Below are 21,454 nucleotides of genomic sequence, written 5' to 3'. Positions count from 1 at the left end.
GCTGAGTCACCTTGTCCTGTCAGGACACCTGAACTCGTGACAGCTGCCTTATGACATTATACCCCCCCCCCCCCCCCCCCCCCCCCCCCCTTACCCTCCGCCGCACCGGGACCGCTAGGCTGTGTGTGAAGCTGCTCGCCACGGACACGAGTGAATCACACCTGCCCCCAGCTGAGACAGGCGCCGAGCTGGTCGACCCCAACGTTAAATTCCCCGCGTTTTTAAGTCGCGCTCAACCTCCCCCAGCATGCGAGGGCTTCTCTTCTCGATGGATCGAACTTTCCGAGCCGATCACGTGAGCTCGCGTGTCTCCGAACCGAAGCCAAGAAGCCGTCCTTGAAGCGCGTGCGTGTGTGTGTGTGTGCGCGGGTTCGCGCAGCTCGGCGGGGCCTACTCTGATCCGGGATCAAGCCGCTGCGCTCTTGGCTCCGCCCCTCGTGTTCGTTACTTGTGGGCGGATGAGTTACGTTTTTTGTTTTTTTTAAATCGTGTGATGTCAGTGAGATGCGAGCGGACACAAAATTACAGTCACTTGTAAACTTCTCGTACAAAAGTGGAAAAGAGCGCGTTGTGGGACAGACGTTGGGGGGGGGAGTGGGGGTGGGGGGCGCTCGGAGTGAAGGTGTCACTCCACGCGGGTCACAAATGAGCACAGCACGGCAGCGGCTCGTCACCCCCCTCGCTACCTGCCAACCGGACAAGCAGCTCATGGGATGGGGCTTTTTTTTTTAAAAAAAAAAAAGTAAACCGAAATGAAAGCAGCCACCTATTAATAAAGAAGTGGCCGCATTTGTTCAGCCAGCCCCTTTTATATATTTTTTTCAACAGTTGCAAATAGGCGGGAAGTGTATATTGAAGTTTGAAAACTTTGTGCTAAAAGGTTCATCGGTTCGAGCGTCAGCTTCAAGCGGACTGGGGCGCATATATTAATTTTTTTTATTCTTTTTTTTCTGATTTTTTTTTTCAAATCGTTGTCTTCATCTGCAGATCTATGACGGAGCGGCGCTTTTCCTCCCGTTTCGTTATTTTTGCGATCGTGATGCGGATTGGGAGGACTCGGGAGGAGTACCTGAATGCGTGACAGCCCGCCACTCCACTTCATCCTACCTGCCCCATCCAGCAGAAGGACCGGACCCCCCACCTCCACCCCCTTAGCAACACCTGCCCACCAGGGAACCCACCGCGCCTACGCCGCAAGGGGAGACGTCTGGAAGGGTGGACTACTGAAGGACCCCCGAGGCGCCTTTGCCCTTCTTCTTCTTTACATGTGACCGTTACCACGGACTCCACACCTGCCGAGCCCACCACATATCTGGCGTATTTTTTTTGTTTGTTTGTTTGTTTGTTTTTTGTTAAGGGGCTTTGGAAACTAACGCAGCATTCGAATGATGGAAATGTTTTTGGACCCCGTTTTCAATACCGGATTAGACGACTGGGATCAAGGAATGGAACCATTAAATCTGGAAAGCTGATGGTGCTGCCGGGATCACCTAAAAGAACGTCAACGCCGCTCCGGATCGACGAGAAGTGATGGGATGGAACATAAAGCGGGGGGCGGACCTTGGCGGGGGACCAGATTCTCCTGCTGCTTAATATTTACTACAGCCTGCTAACTGGACTCGCGTCAACATACGTTCGTTGACCATTAAAAAGCAGAGCCGTGAACGGCAAGGAAAACGTCTTTATGCTTTTCGGTTCTTTGTAAAGGATGACCGACTCGACGGATGCGGACGAACTGGCCAACGCATCGGCGAGGGGTGACCTGAGAGTGGTGCAAATGTTACTGCAAAGTGGGGTAAACGTTAATCAGAGGAATACGTACGGCAGGACCCCCCTGCAGGTTGGTATTTCTTAATGTTGAGACATGTTTCTGGAGGAGCAAACAAGTATGAAGGGATATCAAAAAGCGGGACTGAAGTATCCGTTGTAAATTACGCATTCACATTTGAAAAAGTTTTAGGTTTTTTTTTTTTTTTTGTTAGACAACAACACTCCCGTGGCCCCTCCAAAGCTTGATGTGACACCGGTGCAGACGTGTGACAGGCGGCGATGGTGGCAGCAGTGTTTCCACCCATGTGCCGAGGCGAACGCCGTTATTGCCGATGTAACGTGGACATTTGCATCGCCTCTTGTTTGTGACACGCAGTGGCGGCTTAACTGGGGGACACACGCGACATTCCCGACTCGGCTCGGCGTTTCAGAACTTTCGCTGTCGCTTCCTTTCATTTCTCCTCTTTTTTGCGATGAGATTTAGGACATTGGAGCAGAAAAGTAAAGCTACTGGTAGCGTGCCATAGAATCGAGACGTCAAAACTGCATCGTTTTTGAGCAGAAGTGCACGGATTAAACAAATAAATAATATAATATAAAGGTATACATGCTATGAATATAACGCGAAGGACCGTGTTTTATACGCATCGCACACAACTAGCCATCCTCTTCTTTTTTTAGTTTTCAGTTTTATCACAGTGTTTATTTTTGTGGGCACCCAACAACTTCAAGACGAGCCAACTTCGAGCGGGCATCACCTTGACCTCGAGGGGGCCCCCCTGCTCGGGGACACTTTCGACCCTCACTTGTACTCCCTCATCTCCGTACTGGTGACGAATGCGTTCCGAGCGCACTTTCTCGAAATGTCGAGGGTTATTTTCATTCTTATTTCGCTTTGATGGTATCTGCCACGAATATGTCGAACTCTTACTTCAGAATTAGCATTGGAGTGAGGTGAGCTGTCAGATCAGAGTGCGGGCTGCGGACATGATGGGTCACTCGCCATGCAGATCTTTAGCAGCCTTTATGGTGGCAGCTGCTCGTGTGGCTGACAGCAGAGGACTCTGGCAGCCTAGACAGACAGACAGAAAGGAAAGGCGCTTTATAAGTGCAAGAGACGGTCAAGATGAGGTACACGCAGGACAAAGAAGAACAACTTGAGAAATTACGAGGTCCGTCATAACCGGGGACGGCCTGTCGTCATGTAATAATAATAAATAATCATTCTTTACATTTATATAGCGCTTTTGTCACTACTCAAAGCGCTCAGCAATTGCAGGTTAAGGTCCTTGCTCAAGGGCCCAACAGAGCAGAGTCCCTATTGGCATTTTACGGGATTCGAGCCGGCAACCTTCTGATTGCCAATGCAGATCTCTAGATCTTCTGACGGCCATGAGTCGGAAAACTGAAGGCTGAAGTGTTACTAGGACGATGGCACTGAGTGACAGGCAGACGGACAGAAAGGCAGCCAGGCAGATAGATAGATAGATAGATAGATAGATAGGCACTATATAACTGATAGATAGATAGAAAGGCACTATATAACTGATAGATAGATAGATAGATAGATAGATAGATAGATAGATAGATAGATAGATAGATAGATAGATAGATAGATAGATCTATCTATCTATCCATCTATCTAACAGATAAAAAGACACTAATAGTTATAGATATGAAATGCACAATTTAATAAGTAGATAGATAGACACTATGTCAGAGCCGTGAAAGGCGCTATATAAGAGCTGGACAGGCAGCACTTTATTTGTCCCAATGTAAATTGTTATCTTTTCCCCACTGATGCTCCCAGTGATTTGCAGCGGTGTTTATATTATTTTATTTTATTTTTTGTATTCATTTGAAGAGGTGCTCAGGATCTCCGTGATTTCTTTTGTCTTCTCCTCATTTCTGTTTCTCGCGGCTGCGCTGCTCTTGTGTTATTTTTGCTCCTCGCAGTTTTCTGTTTTCTTGTACGTTTTCATTTCTTTTAGTTTTCTTGCCGTAGCCCACTCGTGTTCGCTGTTCGCACCACGTTATGCTGTCAGAGACTCTTTACTTATCTTTGATTCGAAGTAGCAGGAATCCCCAGCAGGTGTGTAACTTTACTGATAGTGCACTAAAACTAGGATTCGTTTTATTTAAATGAATCTTCTGAATCGAAATAGTCTTAGAATGGTAACGTTCTGAATTTGTTTAGTGGAAATAGCAAGATTTATATTTCTAATTTAAATATCCCCCAGTATTTAAGATTCTAAATCTTTGTATTAGTAGTCACTACAGGCCCATTTAACACAGCTGTTCGTCTATCCACTCCCCATGCAGTTTCCACTCATTTTAACATTCAGATTCATTTTATTTCAGCTGTTTTTGTTCTAAATTCATATTTAGTGCTGGATGTATTTTTTATTTTATTTTTTTCCAATTCAAATTGTCCTTTTATTTCTGTTTAGTAGCACAGGAGCTCCACTGAGCCCTCGCAGTTCAGTTTTCTTTTTGTCCGTCCCTCGGTTTTCACACCCACTTATTGTAATTTTATTAAATGTGTTCTGTCAGCTGTTAATATGCTGAATGTGTGCTTTTAATAATAACAGGAGGGTTTTTTCTAATTTAAACAGTCCTGTTACTTCAATTGTTAATCTCATTTAGTAGTCACTTCAGGCCCCTTTAGTAACCCGCAGCTCAGCTGTCCGTCCACCCACTGTCCAGTTTTCTAACCCACTTACTGTAATCTTCATGATTATGACATTTCAGTTGTTTATATCCTGAACATAATAATAGGACAGTCATTTCTAACCCTAACTTTTATAGTAATTTTTCTTTAACAGTAATAAAGGAGCTCCATTGAGCACTCAGGGTTAAATTGTCTGTTCACCCATCCCTTATATCAGACCCTCTTTAATTTAATTTTATTAATGTTATTATTTGAACTGTTCATATTCTAAATTTATTTAGCAGTAATTACAGAGTTCATTTTTTTCATGTAAACACTCGTATAATTTTAATTGTTAATATTCTAAATCTTCATATTTGTTAGTAGTCACTCCAGGCCCCATTTAACACTCCAGTCCAGCTGCCTGCCCATCCTCTCCCCATGCAGTTTCCACTAATTCTAATAATCAGATTCATTTTATTTCCATTGTTTTTGTTCTAAATTCGTATTTAGTGCTGGATGTATTTTTTATTTTAGTTTTTCAAATTTGAATTGTCCTTTTATTTCTGTTTAGTAGCACAGGAGCTCCACTGAGCCCTCGCAGTTCAGTTTTCTGTTTGTCTGCCCCTCGATTATCAGACCCACTAATTCTAATTGTATTAAATGTGTTCTGTCACCTGTTAATATGCTGAATGTGTGCTTTTAATAAAAACCGGAGGAGTTTTGCTAATTTAAACAGTTGTGTTATTTCAATTGTTAATCTCATATTGTGTCACTTCAGGCCTCTTTAATGTCCGTCCATCTACTGTCCAGTTTTCTAACCCACTTACTGTAATCTTCATGATTATGACATTTCAATTCTTTATTTCCTGATCATAATAATCGGAGGGTCGTTTCTAATCCTCACTTTTATATTCACTTCTCTTTAAGTGTAATGAAGGAGCTCCACTGAGCAAATCCCTTATTACATCCACTTTAATTTAATTTTATTAATGTTATTATTTGAACTGTTCATATTGTAAATTTATTTAGCAGTAATCACAGAGTTCATTTTTCTCATGTAAACACTCGTATAATTTTAGTTGTTAATATTCTAAATCTTCATATTTGTTAGTAGTCACTCCAGGCCCCATTTAACACTCCAGTCCAGCTGCCTGCCCATCCTCTCCCCATGCAGTTTCCACTAATTCTAATAATCAGATTCATTTTATTTCCATTGTTTTTGTTCTAAATTCGTATTTAGTGCTGGATGTATTTTTTATTTTAGTTTTTCAAATTTGAATTGTCCTTTTATTTCTGTTTAGTAGCACAGGAGCTCCACTGAGCCCTCGCAGTTCAGTTTTCTGTTTGTCTGCCCCTCGATTATCAGACCCACTAATTCTAATTGTATTAAATGTGTTCTGTCACCTGTTAATATGCTGAATGTGTGCTTTTAATAAAAACCGGAGGAGTTTTGCTAATTTAAACAGTTGTGTTATTTCAATTGTTAATCTCATATTGTGTCACTTCAGGCCTCTTTAATGTCCGTCCATCTACTGTCCAGTTTTCTAACCCACTTACTGTAATCTTCATGATTATGACATTTCAATTCTTTATTTCCTGATCATAATAATCGGAGGGTCGTTTCTAATCCTCACTTTTATATTCACTTCTCTTTAAGTGTAATGAAGGAGCTCCACTGAGCAAATCCCTTATTACATCCACTTTAATTTAATTTTATTAATGTTATTATTTGAACTGTTCATATTGTAAATTTATTTAGCAGTAATCACAGAGTTCATTTTTCTCATGTAAACACTCGTATAATTTTAGTTGTTAATATTCTAAATCTTCATATTTGTTAGTAGTCACTCCAGGCCCCATTTAACACTCCAGTCCAGCTGCCTGCCCATCCTCTCCCCATGCAGTTTCCACTAATTCTAATAATCAGATTCATTTTATTTCCATTGTTTTTGTTCTAAATTCGTATTTAGTGCTGGATGTATTTTTTATTTTAGTTTTTCAAATTTGAATTGTCCTTTTATTTCTGTTTAGTAGCACAGGAGCTCCACTGAGCCCTCGCAGTTCAGTTTTCTGTTTGTCTGCCCCTCGATTATCAGACCCACTAATTCTAATTTTATTAAATGTGTTCTGTCACCTGTTAATATGCTGAATGTGTGCTTTTAATAAAAACCGGAGGAGTTTTGCTAATTTAAACAGTTGTGTTATTTCAATTGTTAATCTCATATTGTGTCACTTCAGGCCTCTTTAATGTCCGTCCATCTACTGTCCAGTTTTCTAACCCACTTACTGTAATCTTCATGATTATGACATTTCAATTCTTTATTTCCTGATCATAATAATCGGAGGGTCGTTTCTAATCCTCACTTTTATATTCACTTCTCTTTAAGTGTAATGAAGGAGCTCCACTGAGCAAATCCCTTATTACATCCACTTTAATTTAATTTTATTAATGTTATTATTTGAACTGTTCATATTGTAAATTTATTTAGCAGTAATCACAGAGTTCATTTTTCTCATGTAAACACTCGTATAATTTTAGTTGTTAATATTCTAAATCTTCATATTTATTAGTAGTCACTCCAGGCCCCATTTAACACATCTTTCCACTCCCCATGCAGTTTCCACTCATTCTAACATTCAGATTTATTTTATTTCCATTGTTTTTGTTGTAAATTCATATTTAGTGCTGGGTGTATTTTTTATTTTATTTTTTTCAAATTCAAATTGTCCTTTTATTTCTGTTTAGTAGCACAGGAGCTCCACTGAGCCCTCGCAGTTCAGTTTTCTGTTTGTCTGCCCCTCGATTATCAGACCCACTTCTTCTAATTTTAGCAGTCGTGTTATTTCAGTTGCTCATCTCATTTAGGGTCTCTGCAGACCCCCTTTAGTAACCCGCAGCTCAGCTGTCCGTCCATCCACTGTCCAGTTTCCTAACCCACTTACTGTAATCTTCATGATGGTGACATTTATATCCTGAACATAATCACAGGGCGATTATTTCGAATCCTCACTTTTATATTCATTTCTCTTTAGCAGTAATAAAGGAGCTCCATTTTACACTTGGGGTCAAATTATCTGTCCACCCATCCCTTATCAGACCCTTTTATTTTCATTTTATTAATGTTGTTATCTGAATTGTTTATGTTCTAAATGTATTTAGCAGTAATCACAGAGTTCATTTTTCTCATGTAAACAGTCCTGTCATTTTAGTTGTTCATTTTCTAAATCTTCATATTTTTTAGTAGTCACTTCAGGCCCCTTTAGAAACCCACAGCTCAGCTGTCCATCCATTCTGTCCCTGCGCCGTTTCCACTTATTTTAATATTCAGACTCGTTGTATTTCAAATGTTTTTGTTCTAAATGCACATGTAGTGCTGACAGCAGGATGAGTTTTGTAATTCTGATTGTCACTTTACTTCTGTTCAGTTAGTGAAGGAGCTGGATGAGCCCTCGCAGTTGAATCTTCTGTTTGTCTGCCCCTCGACTATCAGGCCCACTTCTTCTGATTTTATGAACTGTGTCCTCTCAGTTGCTAATATTCTGAATAAATGAAGTTGTAATTAGAACAGCAATCAGTCGTTCTTCTCATCGAAGCCGTCGTGTTGTTTCAGTTGCTCATCTCATTTAGTGGCACACAAGGCCCCTTTAAAAACCCACGGCTGCCCGTCCAGTGCCCAGTTTGCTGAGCTAACCCACTTATTGTCATCTTCAATTGTTTACATCCTGAACATAACAATAGGCTGCTTTTGTTTCTTTTCTAATCCTAATTGTTTTATTATTTCTCTTTAATAATAATAAAGAAGCTCCACTGAGCACTTGGACTCACATTTTCTGTTTGTCCACCTGTCGATCATCAAGCCCTCTTATTTTAATTTTATTAATCGCATTATTTCAATTGTTAATTTTTGGAATATATTTAGCAATAATCACAGGGCTATTTTTTCTAATCTAAATGCTCGTATATCATTTCAGTTGTTAATATCCTGGTTTCATTTAGCAGTCACTGCAGACTCCATTAAACACCCCAGTCAGTCCACTGACCTCCGTATGCCAAGATTAATAATCCTAGGATTTCAGCTGCTATTGTTCTGAATACGTGGAGTAGCCGTGAGCAGGCGACTTCTCTCATTTTAATTGTCTATTTAGTCGCAGAGATGGCTCTCCTTTTAGCTCTCACAGTTGACCTTGGTGGACACGCAATAAAAATATTCTCGGCTTATTCTTATTCTTGTCAGTTTTCTGGCCCACTTATTCTAAAATTCATAATCCTGTTATTTCTGTTATTAATATTCTGAGTATCTTTAGCAGTGATGACAGAACTCGTTTTTCTAATATAAACAGTCAAATTATTTCAAAATGTTTAAATTCTGAATATGTTTAGTAATAATAGCAGAATGAACCATTCTACTGTTAATAATCACATTATTATTATTAATATTATTTATTTATTAATGTATTTATTTTCAAATTCTATTAAATATAAACTTTGTCCTCAGGGGAAAATTTGGCTTTTTACAGAAGCTCTTAAAATTAAAAAACACATAAATAGGTAGATAAATTAATATATAGACAGATAGATAAATATATATATATAAATGCAGTATATAGACAGACACATACTGAGGTCTGAACACACAGCAAATGACAAAGAGTTCTACTGTTGTTATTATAATTATTATTATTATTATTGTTATTGTTTTTCTTGTGGTTGTGTAAACACTGCTATTATTTCAAAAGTGAATATTTTTTATATGTTCAGTAATTATGTAGTAGATGAACTCCTCTACTCTTAATATTACTGTTATTATCATTTCAAGTGTTAATCTGTCTAGTAATAATAGTAAGTCGGCCTCATTTAACTCTCCTCCGGGGGGTCCTTTCATTTCCAAGCCCACTTATTCTCAGATCGACGCTTGTAGTCATTCTAATATAGGAATATTATGAAATTATTTAGAAGTTGTACCAGGATGGACCCTCCTGCTTTTAATAGTCGTCTTATTATTATTTCAAATGCTGATATGTCTGTCTGTAGTTCCTACACCTCCCTTTTGTGTGGAGTTTTTAGTCCTGAGAGTATCAGGTGTGAAGGGGGAGCCCACCCTGGACAGGCCATCAGTGGGCTACGCTACTAGAACTTCCTCAAAGCTGTTGTATGGATTGGTGATGCCAAAACTGGATTAAAGGGTTCAGTTAAGGGGTGGAGGTGGCATGCATTGTGAAAGGCGCTATAAAGCTAAAGCCTCGTTACCTGGAAGGGTTACAAGGGCACTGGTAGGCCAACTTCAGGTGGTTTTTTTTGCTTTGCACCCCAAACTTCTGGGATAGGCACCATCACCCCGACATTGAAAATGATAAGTGGGTTAGAAAATGGAGGAATGATTGCAAGTAACCCAAACAGCTCATTTCAAATGCCACTTGATTACATAAATAAATGCTAGTGACATTCTTACTCAGATATTTGTGTTGATATTATACTCTACTGTAAAGTAAAGTTTTAAGTATCTTAGATAGATAGATAGATAGATAGATAGATAGATAGATAGATAGATAGATAGATAGATAGATAGATAGATAGATAGATAGATAAAAAGGCACTATATAACAGACAGATAGATTTTTATTTGTCCCCATCAGGGGCATTTGGCTTCCCAGCCTGATGTTCGATTGTTTCACATTTTTATGAATTTCCCAAATTTTGCATTCATTCTGTGAACATTTTCAAATAATAACTTTCCTGACCATCAATAATAAACGTAATATTCTGTGATAAGTGTGATGCCCTTATCATATTATTGGGTCCCATAGGGACACAGTGAGCGCGCCGGGTACTTCATCTTAAATCGGTGTCATTTTTTTTTTTTTTTTTAATATTTCATAAATAGAGAAGTCTGTCGTGTGCCCGTCGAAGTGGCGCTGTTGTCCCTTGTCACTGCGGTCTTTGTGATGCTGTGCAGGTGTACCTTTGCCTGCCTGTGGCTTTCCCTTGAGGATTTAAAGTGACGCCCGACCTCGGCAGACTTGTGCCTGTGTCTGTGTGTGTGAAGTGAAATGTCCCCCGATGGACGCTAAGCCCCCCCGCAGCTTTGAAGCGCTGAACTTGCGGCTCATTTTGTGTAATTCCGAAGTGCTACTCTTTTCTTTTCTTTTTTCTTTTCTTTCTTTTTCCTTTTTTTTTTGCACAACAGCCGTCATGAGTGTCAGCGCTACTGAGGGAGGCCCTCGGAGTCCTCACTTGGATTAGGGCCCCACGCCACGCTCGCCCATTCTGCAATTTATTCATTAGCACACTCAATTTGTGGCCGTCTTCTGTAACCCATAATTACTAAAAGTGCAATGAATTGTTTGGCGGCCGTCGCCCTCACATCTGTTTGCCACTTACGGTATTTTATGTCCTTGTAAAGTTGGGGGGGGGGGGAGAAAAAGAAAGCCAATAAATAAAGTGACACACGCAGATCATCGTGTCACTGTGAGTCACGTGGGATGCTGGCACCTTTCCGTGTTTGTGCTCGATTTCAAAGGGTGGGGGGCATGGAAGACCACCTGCCCCCCCCCCATTTCATTATGAGAATCACGTTAAAGAAAAAGGAAAGAATTCAAAAAAGTGTGAGACAGAAACGTAAAACTTTAACGCTCAGGCCTTCTTACCAGCAAGTGTTTGCGTTCTCAATTTGCATTTTCACTTGTGCAGTAAGGATTATTTATTTATTTATTTATTTATTTATTTATTTATTTATTCTAAAACTGATTTTTATTAGAGAATATTTACATCCAATACAAGCATGGCGAAGAGACATCGATTAAACAGAAATAGCATATGTAGTATTAACAAAGTACATTAAAATACAAAGTTTATTATTACGGCGTTACATTAGAATAAGGAATACATGAAGGCCTTTTCAACGGCTAACATTAACACGTTTCATTTGTGCAGTAAGGTGTATCTTATTAATAATAATATCAAACTTGTAGGCCTTTCACCGGCTCTCCGGTATGTCCCGTCTTGTTATTGAAGCGACAGTAATGGCCGCCTTATAACATAAAGGACATTTTGACAATCGTAAGTGCCGCATTAGTGAATGAAGGTGCACGCGTATTGTTACTAAATGATTACACCCTCTTAATATCAAGCCTTGCAGATAAAGGCCGCTTTTATTACCGTATATGTAAAATGTTCATTTGTGCATTACGGTGTATATTTTTACTAAAGTATATAATACATTGGTAAATTAAACCTTTGGACAATAAAGCCTTTTTACCACGTAATATTTACAATTTTCGTTTCTGTGATAAGGCGTGTATTGTTACTAAAACGTTAAATGATATCAAGCTTTGAAGATAAAGGCCATTTTGCAACAGATATTCCACCTTGTGAATAATAATAATAATAATTCTTTATATTTATATAGCGCTTTTCTCACCACTCAAAGCGCACTCCACACAAGGAGGACCCGGGAAGCGAACCGACAGCCTCCCACAATCTCAGCACTACCAGTGCGCCACCTGTGAGAATTAAAGCGTGTATTTTGACTAAGTAACAACACATTATTAATGTGATCTTTTGAATATCATAATCCATTTGTGGCAGCAGACGTCTTTACCTGCCCATCAAGCCCACCTTTCAAAGTGCCTACCAGTCATGAGGTGCGGGGTCTCCCCGCCTGAGCCCATTCTAAAGGGTGACAGATGCACAGCACACGATGACACGAATCAGGGGACAGTAAGGTGACCCGGACAGGATGTCCCAAAGACCAGGGAATGTGACGAGGACAGGACCGTCCTTCTCAAAGGCTGCTGTTTAGGGGTCTCCACGGACCGATCGAGCGTCCATGGAGGTGCGCAAGCTGTGGGCTTCATCATGGCTTGATAGGAAAATGCAAAAAAAAAAAAAAGAAAAGAAAGAAAGAAAGAAAGAAATAGAAGCCATGCCTGAGAAGTGCCGTGTGCTCCAGAAGACATTGTTGGACGGTTTGAAAAGACGAGCCTCTTTTTTATAAAAGAATTAGACGAAGCCTTGTAGACAGAAGTGGGCTTGTGTGTACCACTAATGGAGTCAGGGGAGTGCAGAGGAAGAAAACCTGCAGACAGGCCGACGCGGTCCTCCCACGGACACCACGGCCAGCGCAGCAGCAGCTCGAGGGCCCTTTAGATGTCCCTGTCAAGCTGCTCGACGATCTCATTCTCCACGTTTATAAAACCGCAGTTATCGCCGTGTTATTGTAATGATGTGTGCAGGAGAACAAGAGCAGTGCTCTGTGTCCCTCGTGTCTCCACACAGAAAGGCCCTCACAAGGCCACAGGCTCAGCTGACGAAAGGCACAGAGCTCTTGGTGTGACCTGCGCTCAGAGAACGTTTGGCCCTTCAAGGGAAACTCCGGCGTATCGCGGCCATCAGGTCTGCGTTTAAATGTTTGGACTTGAAAAAGTTTAGTCAGAGCTTTAAAGGTATATCCCTTGTGCACTGAATGGAAACAACACAGTATAATTTTAAAAAAGTAAAATTATATTAATAATAATAATAATAAAAGTTCATGTGTAACACTGATGTTACTATTATTATTATTATTATTACTAATATCGGTAATGCCACACTGTGACTGTCACAGTTATCAGTCAGAAGCCTTCTTTCTTTTTAGTAATTGTTGTTTGCATTTGTTATAACATTTATGTATTTATTTACTTTTTTATAGAAAATCTCCTCCTTCATGCGGACATATAAAATTATATATATATATATATATATATATATATATTATATATATATATATATATATATATATATAGTACCTTTCATATTTAGCTATCATAAAGGGCCTATCATGTTGTTGTTACTAATACAACAATAGTAATAAAAATAAATGTAAGTAAATACTACTAGTAGTAGCCGTTTTATTATTAGCATCATTAGTCCTATAAGCTGTGGTGCTTTAATTATTATTTTCCATTTGCTGTTTTCAGTTAGTAGTAAATGGCAAAAAGGTGAAAGAGAAAAATATTTAAAATAAGCCACACAGAAACCAAGTCACTTTTTTATTCATGTTATTTTTATTTATTTATTACTATTAGTAGCAGTTTTACTATTTCTATTGTTATTAGTAGTAGAATAGCATTATCTGTCAGAGATTATTTGATCTGTGAGCTTCAATTAAAAAGCCAAAATATGAAAAATATTTACAGTAAGTCACAAATGATGCTCTTTTCTTTTTACTTTAATGTGTCATTATTATTATTATTATTATTATTATTATTATTGTTGTTATTTTTATTATTTCCCATTAGAAACTCGTTTACTGTTGTTGGATGCAAGTTTAGTAAAAAATATGACAGAGAAAAAATTATAACAATCAGTCATAACAAAAAAAAAATACACAAAATAAATTTTTTAAATAATTTTGCTATATTGTAGTATTATAATATTTTATTAGTTTTACCATTAGTGTTATTGTCCGTAGCATTTCAATTTTTATTCCTCCAGTGGAAATTCATTTCATCTTCTAGTCTACTATTAGAGGGACAAAATATAAAACAGAAAAAAATCTTTTTATTTTGATCTATTATTATTATTATTATTTTGTGGGTTACTAGTAAACGACACAAATATGACAAAGAAAAATGTTTTACAATAAGCCACTGAAGGAAAATTAAATGTTTTAATTCATTCTGATCTTTATTTATTTATATATTTATTAATTTGTTTGCTTGTTTATTTATTTGTTTATTTATTGATTGTGGTAGAAGAATTAGTATTAGTATGAGAATTAGTATTAGTTTCTATAATGGTTGAATTTTTATTTCCCAGTTGGCATCGCACTTGGTCTTCTGGCTTATTACATGACAGAAATATGAAAAAGAAAAACGTTCACAATAAGCCCCCCCCCCCCCCCCCCCCCCCCCCCCCCCCCCCCCCCCCCCCCCCCCCCCCCCCCCCCCCCCCCCCCCCCCCCCCCCCCCCCCCCCCCCCCCCCCCCCCAAAAAAACACTTTTTAATTCATTCTGTCCCATACAGTATTATTTGTACTTGTGTTATTCTTATTACTATTAGTATGCTCATCTATAGCGGTTCAATTACTAACTCACTTGATTTTACAGGCTACTATTAGGAAGATATGAAAGAGAAAATAATTTAAAATACGTCACAGAAAGCTCGCTTTCTTTTCGTTTTCAACAACTATTATTATTATTATTATTATTATTATTAATTCCCATGTGGAGACTCGCTTGCTCTTGTGACTTAGCAAACAACAGGACGGTAATATTTACGAGAGGCCCCCAGACGAAGCGTTCGTTCGTTCAGTTCGATCCGCTGTTGTGTTTGTCACCCATTTTAATTGAAACACAACGCCGCGCGTTTTGCGAGCTTCATAAACTTGAGACGCGCGCCGCGTATTTGCGCCGCCCGGCTCGTCGCTCGTGGCTGTTCATTGAGCATTAAGGCAGCCCCGTTATTCTCGTGATGTTCGCATATGACGGAATTTTTTTTCCAAAAGCCTGGTGAGTGTATTCGTGTATTTTTTATACTTAATAGACCATTTGTGAACACATGACGTCATGACGCTCATTTTTAAATAGTGCGGCACACCTGATCTGCTGGAGATCCACTCGCTTCTTTCGAACGCGCTCCTTCACTTTGTGGATTATGAAAGCGGGTTTGGGCGCATTGCCTTTATAGGTTACTTGCCTCCACACTTGAGTTTCTCTTACATTCATTCATTCATCCATTCATTCATTCATTCATTTTTCACATGCTTGCACAGGGGAGGCATTTTGGGTTCCCCAAAGAACCAGCTTGGTTCCAAGAAGGGCATCTCTCAATTTTGATCCCTGTCTCAATGATGAGAACAAATTTGTGACACTTTATCCAACCAGCAGGCTCAGTTCAGCTCGCCTACTATAATTAAAGATTTCTGTTTTGGTCCGGATGTTGTACCGTGTTAGCCATTATGGATGTAATGAGAAGTCAAGCAAAATGACACATTTTATGAGCTAACTAAAAAGATTACAATATGCAAGCTTTCGAGGCAACTCAGGTCCCTTTATCAGGCAAGGTGTAAACACCTTCATGTGCTTTCCACAATTTAAATGTTTCTTTGTCAGACAGCACAGCTACGAGGAGGCGCACGGCTTAATAAAGAGCAGTTTCAGAGCCGCTAGTTTTAAGAGCGCCCATGCGGACAGAAAGCCCACGTGACACGGGGAGAGCCGCTAACCACTGCGCCACTTGACTACTGCATTATGAACTGTAATTAACGCTGCTTAATCGTTTATGATTTTGATGACGTGCGAACCACACGAGTGTTGCCACAAATAATACAGGCGGGGATGTAAATCACATTCTACACCTTTTCATCAGGCTTGATGAGTGCCTGTAATTTTATTCTGTAGTCTTTGTCAATTTGCCTTTTTTTACCTTTAAAAATGGCAGGAATTGTGCGGTAGAAAGGCTGACAGCGTTAACCGGCAGGTTCATTTCGCTGGTGGCGGCGCTCTGCTCGTTAATGACCCCTCGTTTCGTTAACCGTTGCGTGCCGAGTCTTTTTCCCGGTGGTCCACTGGCTGGCATTACAGTTATCAGTCCAGGTTCGGAGGTTTGAGTGCTTTGGCGTTGACAGGGTGCCACCTCGTGTTCTGCGCCTTGACATCATCTAAGGACAGACTGCTAAACTGCCGGCTCGGCGATGGGGAGTTTGGGCTCTTTTAGTGAAGTGGTGCGCGCGCAGCTCTCAAAAGACTCACGAGGGGAATCCCGGCTTGTGAAAAAGAAAGAAAGAAAGAAAGAAAGAAAGAAAGAAAGAAAGAAAGAAAGAAAGAAAGAAAGAAAGGTTTGATTTTCAAGATTGTTTAAGCTTTCGTCTGCTGTAAAGAAAGCGAAGTGCGCGCAGGTTTGTCAGCTCCCACCCGGAAGCCCGAAGCCACCACTTTTATTAGCTAAAAATAAACTTGGGGACAAAATGTGAAAGTGGCGTGCGTGTGTCACATCAGACACTATCTCTGAAGCTGATAAGCAGAACTGTGTTGTGCCTGGGCTGTGCTCGATGTGACCTCAAAATCAACGCCAGGGTGACAGCTGCACTCCCCCGTCTAGAAGCAGCAAAGAGCCTGTTGAGGCGACAGCAAGACCTGGCTGTCTATTTCCAAAATGGACACCCTAATACCACTTTATAGGGGTAGAGAAGATTAGGGTGCAGGTGTCTGGGAATTGTAACACCCATGGCAGGACATCAAATCTTCTTCTTCTTCTTCCTGTTCTAACTCTTCTTCTTCTTCTTCTACTGTGACTGTGACTTGAACAAGCTTTTGAACCACCCCCACCCCCCATCTCTGCAACTGGACATCCAAGGGGAACAAAGGATGTGAAACTGTTTCAGTAGTCATCAGTCGAAACAATAGCAAGTACCGCCAGTTCTTTTTTTCCATGCACTGCAGCTCAACCACTGCCAAAAAGTAAAATGAAATTTACAAGGAGAACATTTACCTTGTTAAGCTTACAGTCTCCTTTGCTTGTTCTCTACAGTATAAACTCTAAGGAGTCAATGGAGACAAGATAAACAATTGGGTACCTCCATGGAAACCCCATTTAATATTCAAAATCAAAAAAGATGCTGCAAATGAAAATTACAAACTAAAAAAAGTTAGGAACATCCCGAAGAATCAATTCATTGAAGAATTAAATACGTCTGACAGCAGAGCTCCATCCACCTCAATGGTGGGTTTGACACTGAACACCAATTTCCAGTCTTTTGTCCTCTTAAATGTCACATCTGGCAGAAGGGATGGGACGTCTGAGGCATCTAAGGGGAAAAAGGGAGAAGGCGTCAACAACTGCATCACCCTCACCTGTATAGAGCCCAGGAGACACAGATAGATAGATAGATAGATAGATAGATAGATAGATAGATATAGATAGATAGATAGATATAGATAGATAGATAGATAGATAGATAGATAGATAGATAGATAGATAGATAGATAGATAGATAGATATGAAAGGGCACTATATAATAGATATATAGATAGATAGATAGATAGATAGTAGATAGATAGATAGATAGATAGATAGATAGATAGATAGATAGATAGATAGATAGATAGATAGAATAGATAGATAGATAGACAAGTAAAGGTGCTATAGAATAGATAGATAGATAGATAGATAGATAGATAGATAGATAGATAGATAGATAGATAGATAGATAGATAGATAGATAGATAGATGTGACTCAAGTTAGGTTTGATGCATATGTCTCTGTTATATGCCATTTGGTTTGATATTTGCAATGTGCTAATGTGTGTGATGCGCCATCAGTTGAAATAACAAATGGAATGAATTTTATTACTACAGTACATGCCTTACAAAATACAGTATCTAAGTTCAATGAAATCTAAGTAATCAGCGTAGACCCTGGCGTTAACATTTGCAGTGCACCATCTATAGGAATGTGTTTTGTAACACAAATACTAATAAAATGCATTATATTTGTCATTCCAACAGATGGTGCATCACAAACATTTGTAGTAAAAAAGTGCCTCACTACAAATGTTTGTGGTAATATTTGTGATGTACCATCTATTGGAATGACAAATGCAATGCATATGTCTCTGTTGTATGCTATTTGGGATGAGATTTGTAAAAGCAATGCAAATGTTAGTGAAGTGCCTTCTGTTGGAATGACAATTGCAGTGCAGGTTATTTCTACAAATGTCTGAGATGCACCATCTGTTGGAATGACAGGGGCATAGCAACCAGACAGACACACATATAAATAAATAACTGTGCACCCAAGGACCCCAACAGCATTGTCCCCTCGAACTGCAGGTCCCATGCCAAGCTGTGGGTGTCCAGATTGGGTTTATGCCAAAGGAGCACTGCCGCCTATCATACTGGGGGATGAACTGCTCCTGTTTGGCAGTTTTCACCAGTCCATCCATTATTATTTCTGCCCGAATGGGAAGAAAACTGGGAACCCTAATGACCAGGCTGTATATCCAGTCATGCTGCCCGCCCATCCGGGTAAGGCACTGCTCTCCATCCAAATGCCAGTCCACCCTCTGTCTTTCAGACCACACATATTGTAACAGTCGTGGCACAGCTGAACAGATCTTTGACCCAGCTGCTCGTCACCTCCTTCTAATTATTTCATTTCATTTCTGTTATAAACTTGTTGCTCCACTCCAGCACTGATGTTGTCCCACTTACAGTGCTACTCCAGGCCCAGGATGTCTGGCCTGATGGTCTCCCACACAAGTTAGGGGGTTCCGTCATAATGAAGCCAGCTAAAGGCTTGTGCCCGCTTGTTATCATTAATCTAAACTTGCCATCTCGTTGCAGGTGATGAAACTCGGTTACCCAGCCATAGCGGTGGAGCTGCTGAGGGCTAACGCCAATCCCAATGAACAGGACATAAGCTTGGGGGTCACCATCGCCCATGACGCTGCCCGCGAAGGCTTCCTGGAAACCCTGATGGTTCTCACCGAGAACGGAGCTGACGTCAACCTGCAGGATCACCGGGGGAACTTGCCGCTTCATTTGGCAGCCAGAGAGGGCCACCTGGACATCGTGAGACACTTGATAGATCTGACAATTGACCCCCTCGTCAGAAACAAGGAGGGGCACACTGCGTCTGACCTTGCAGAGATGCACGACAGGCACCTTGTGGCACAGTGGCTTGGGACCCGACTGCAACGGTAGAGGCAAAGCTGTGCCATTTTTACCAGTGTGCACTGCTGGCAACATCCTGTCCTCGTCCTCATGTGGGTCACCTCAGTGACCCTGTTGGTTCTGCTTTCTCTTTGTTTGTCAGCACCGCCTGCCCCCACACTGAGAGCCACAATGTGGGAAATTTTCAGTATTTTCATCTTTTCACAAAGTCCACTTTGACTTTCGTTTTTATGTGACATGAATGTTGGCGACTGTAGGTGGGAGCCGTATTCCTAATTTTATAACAGCCCTCCCTCCATGTCATTGTGACACGTCACATGGAGAGTGACGTGCGGGTCCAGTGTGGGGCTCGTTTAAAACATTTAGTGCCACCGAAAGCCAGGCGTACCCAGAACAGTCCTTCTGCTCCTCATGGCCGATGACAAATGCTAACAGAGCACCCCCTGCTGGTGGAGTGATTCCAATTTTCAATTCAATGTAAATACCCAGAGTCCAGAAATTAATATACTGTGCCTAAGAAAAATAAAGGCATTAAATAATGTAAATAGGGAGACATGCAATAGATTTGAACGTTTTAATTGCATTTGTGTCACGGTGGATGAAGCTTTGGCTTCACAGCTCCAAAGGACCACACCTCCAGTGGTCTCTGTGTTATTCTTAAAACGCTTCCTTGGGGGTCCTCTAGGTTTCTGTGCCCATCCCAATTATCGACTGGCATCTCGTCCAGGGTCAGGTCCTGCTGATGGAACAGGCGCCAGCTCTCCACCAACCTGCAATGGCAACACGGGTTCAAAACGTGAATTGGGAGGTAGGCTCGACCAGGGCCTCCGTTATCACTTAAGAAGCAATCATCACAGTGGGCTGAAACACGATGACACTTACAGGTGCTCTCATATTGTCCCTCATTTTACATCAATTTTGAAAGACCCCCAGGTCCAGACAAAATGGTAAGGGGGTGTATGAAATACTTGGGGGTGGGGGAGTGTAATCAAGTCCCAAAAAATCCAATGAGTAACAGTATATCCAACAGCATGGTGGGGGGCTTGGCCTGGGTAAAAGACCACCTAGAGCAGGGCCTGCTTTAAAACAGTAAGTGAAAAATTAGTGCACAGGCCAGGATGTAAGAAAGAAAATTTCAGACAAACTGAAAAGATAAAAGTACTGTGAAATGGGACAATAAAGAAGTAAGAACAACACATAATTTCAGTATGTTTCATGAAATATATTTTTGTTGCTTATTTCCATATTATTTATTTAATTAAATATTATTAGCATGAAATACGCCCTGAAATGAAAACGTCTCATTTTCACTCATCAAAATTAAGAGGGCGGGCTCTAGCGAGTGCTGTCTAGTGATTGGTGGATTGGCTTCACTTGTGAATGCGCAGTCTTTTTCACTGTGGGCATCAGATACAATTACAAGAAAAAGATTTCCCAGAATTCCTGCGTGAAACGGCAACTTTAATTCTGGAAACTCTGAATTCGCCAGAATATGAGGTGCTGGCTGTCAATGTGCATCTTCATTGTTGGAAGTTTACATCCGCTAAACCATTGACTCACCAGTCAAAACATAAGACCCCCTAGAACTTGCCCTCTCAACTTTGATGACTGAAAGTGACAGTTTTCATTTCTGGGCTTATTTCATATTGTGTGCATGCACTGAAATAAATAAATGAAGAAATCCACCTTAATAAAAGGATAAGTGTTTGTGTATTGTCTGGTTGCTAAGTCTCTGTCTTTCCAACAGATGGTGCATCACAACCATTAACACAGCTTTTACAACTCTTATACCAAATAGCATATAACAGAAACATATGCATTACACTTGTCATTCCAACAGGTGGTATGTTATAAACGTTAACACTGCTTTTATGACTTCCATACCAAATGGCACATAGCAGAGATATTTGCATTGCATTGGTCATTCCAACACATGGCGCATCACAAACATTAAAACTTCTTTCACAACTCCCATACAAAATGGCATATAACAGATACATATATCTTACATTTGTCATTCCAACACATGGCGCATCACAAACATTAACGTTGCTTTCACAATTCCCATACCAAATGGCATATAACAGAGACATATGTATTGCATTTGTCATTCCAACAGGTGGTGCATCAAAAACATTTGCTGTAATGCATTTGATTACAGAAATGTTTGTGATCCGCCATCTGTAGGAATGAACAATACAATGCATTTTTTAATACATGCATTACAAAAGACTTTCCAATAGATGACTCATTGCAAACATTAATGCCAAAGTCTATGTGGATTACTTAGATTTCAAACTGTCTTACACAAGTAGCACAGCTAGTAATAAACGCATAAAAAAATAAGCAGCAAAAAATATTTTTCATTCCACATGTAA

At 40.2% G+C, this 21,454-nt stretch overlaps 1 protein-coding gene across 1 annotated transcript; it reads left to right on the top strand.

The window, feature by feature from the left end:
* The first annotated feature begins 967 nt into the window (after positions 1-967).
* Positions 968-19,640, top strand: cdkn2c (cyclin-dependent kinase inhibitor 2C (p18, inhibits CDK4)). Its single transcript, XM_028812458.2, has 2 exons — positions 968-1,840; positions 18,747-19,640. The coding sequence occupies exons 1-2, from the start codon at positions 1,709-1,711 to the stop codon at positions 19,104-19,106; spliced, it is 492 nt and encodes a 163-aa protein (XP_028668291.1). The 5' UTR covers positions 968-1,708; the 3' UTR covers positions 19,107-19,640.
* Positions 19,641-21,454: the final 1,814 nt, after the last annotated feature.

Source organism: Erpetoichthys calabaricus, chromosome 10, assembly GCF_900747795.2.
Source record: "Erpetoichthys calabaricus chromosome 10, fErpCal1.3, whole genome shotgun sequence".
In the NCBI taxonomy this organism is placed as follows: Eukaryota; Metazoa; Chordata; class Cladistia; order Polypteriformes; family Polypteridae; genus Erpetoichthys; species Erpetoichthys calabaricus.
Note: the sequence above shows the minus strand (reverse complement) of the source record. Positions and strands in the feature narration are given on the sequence as shown.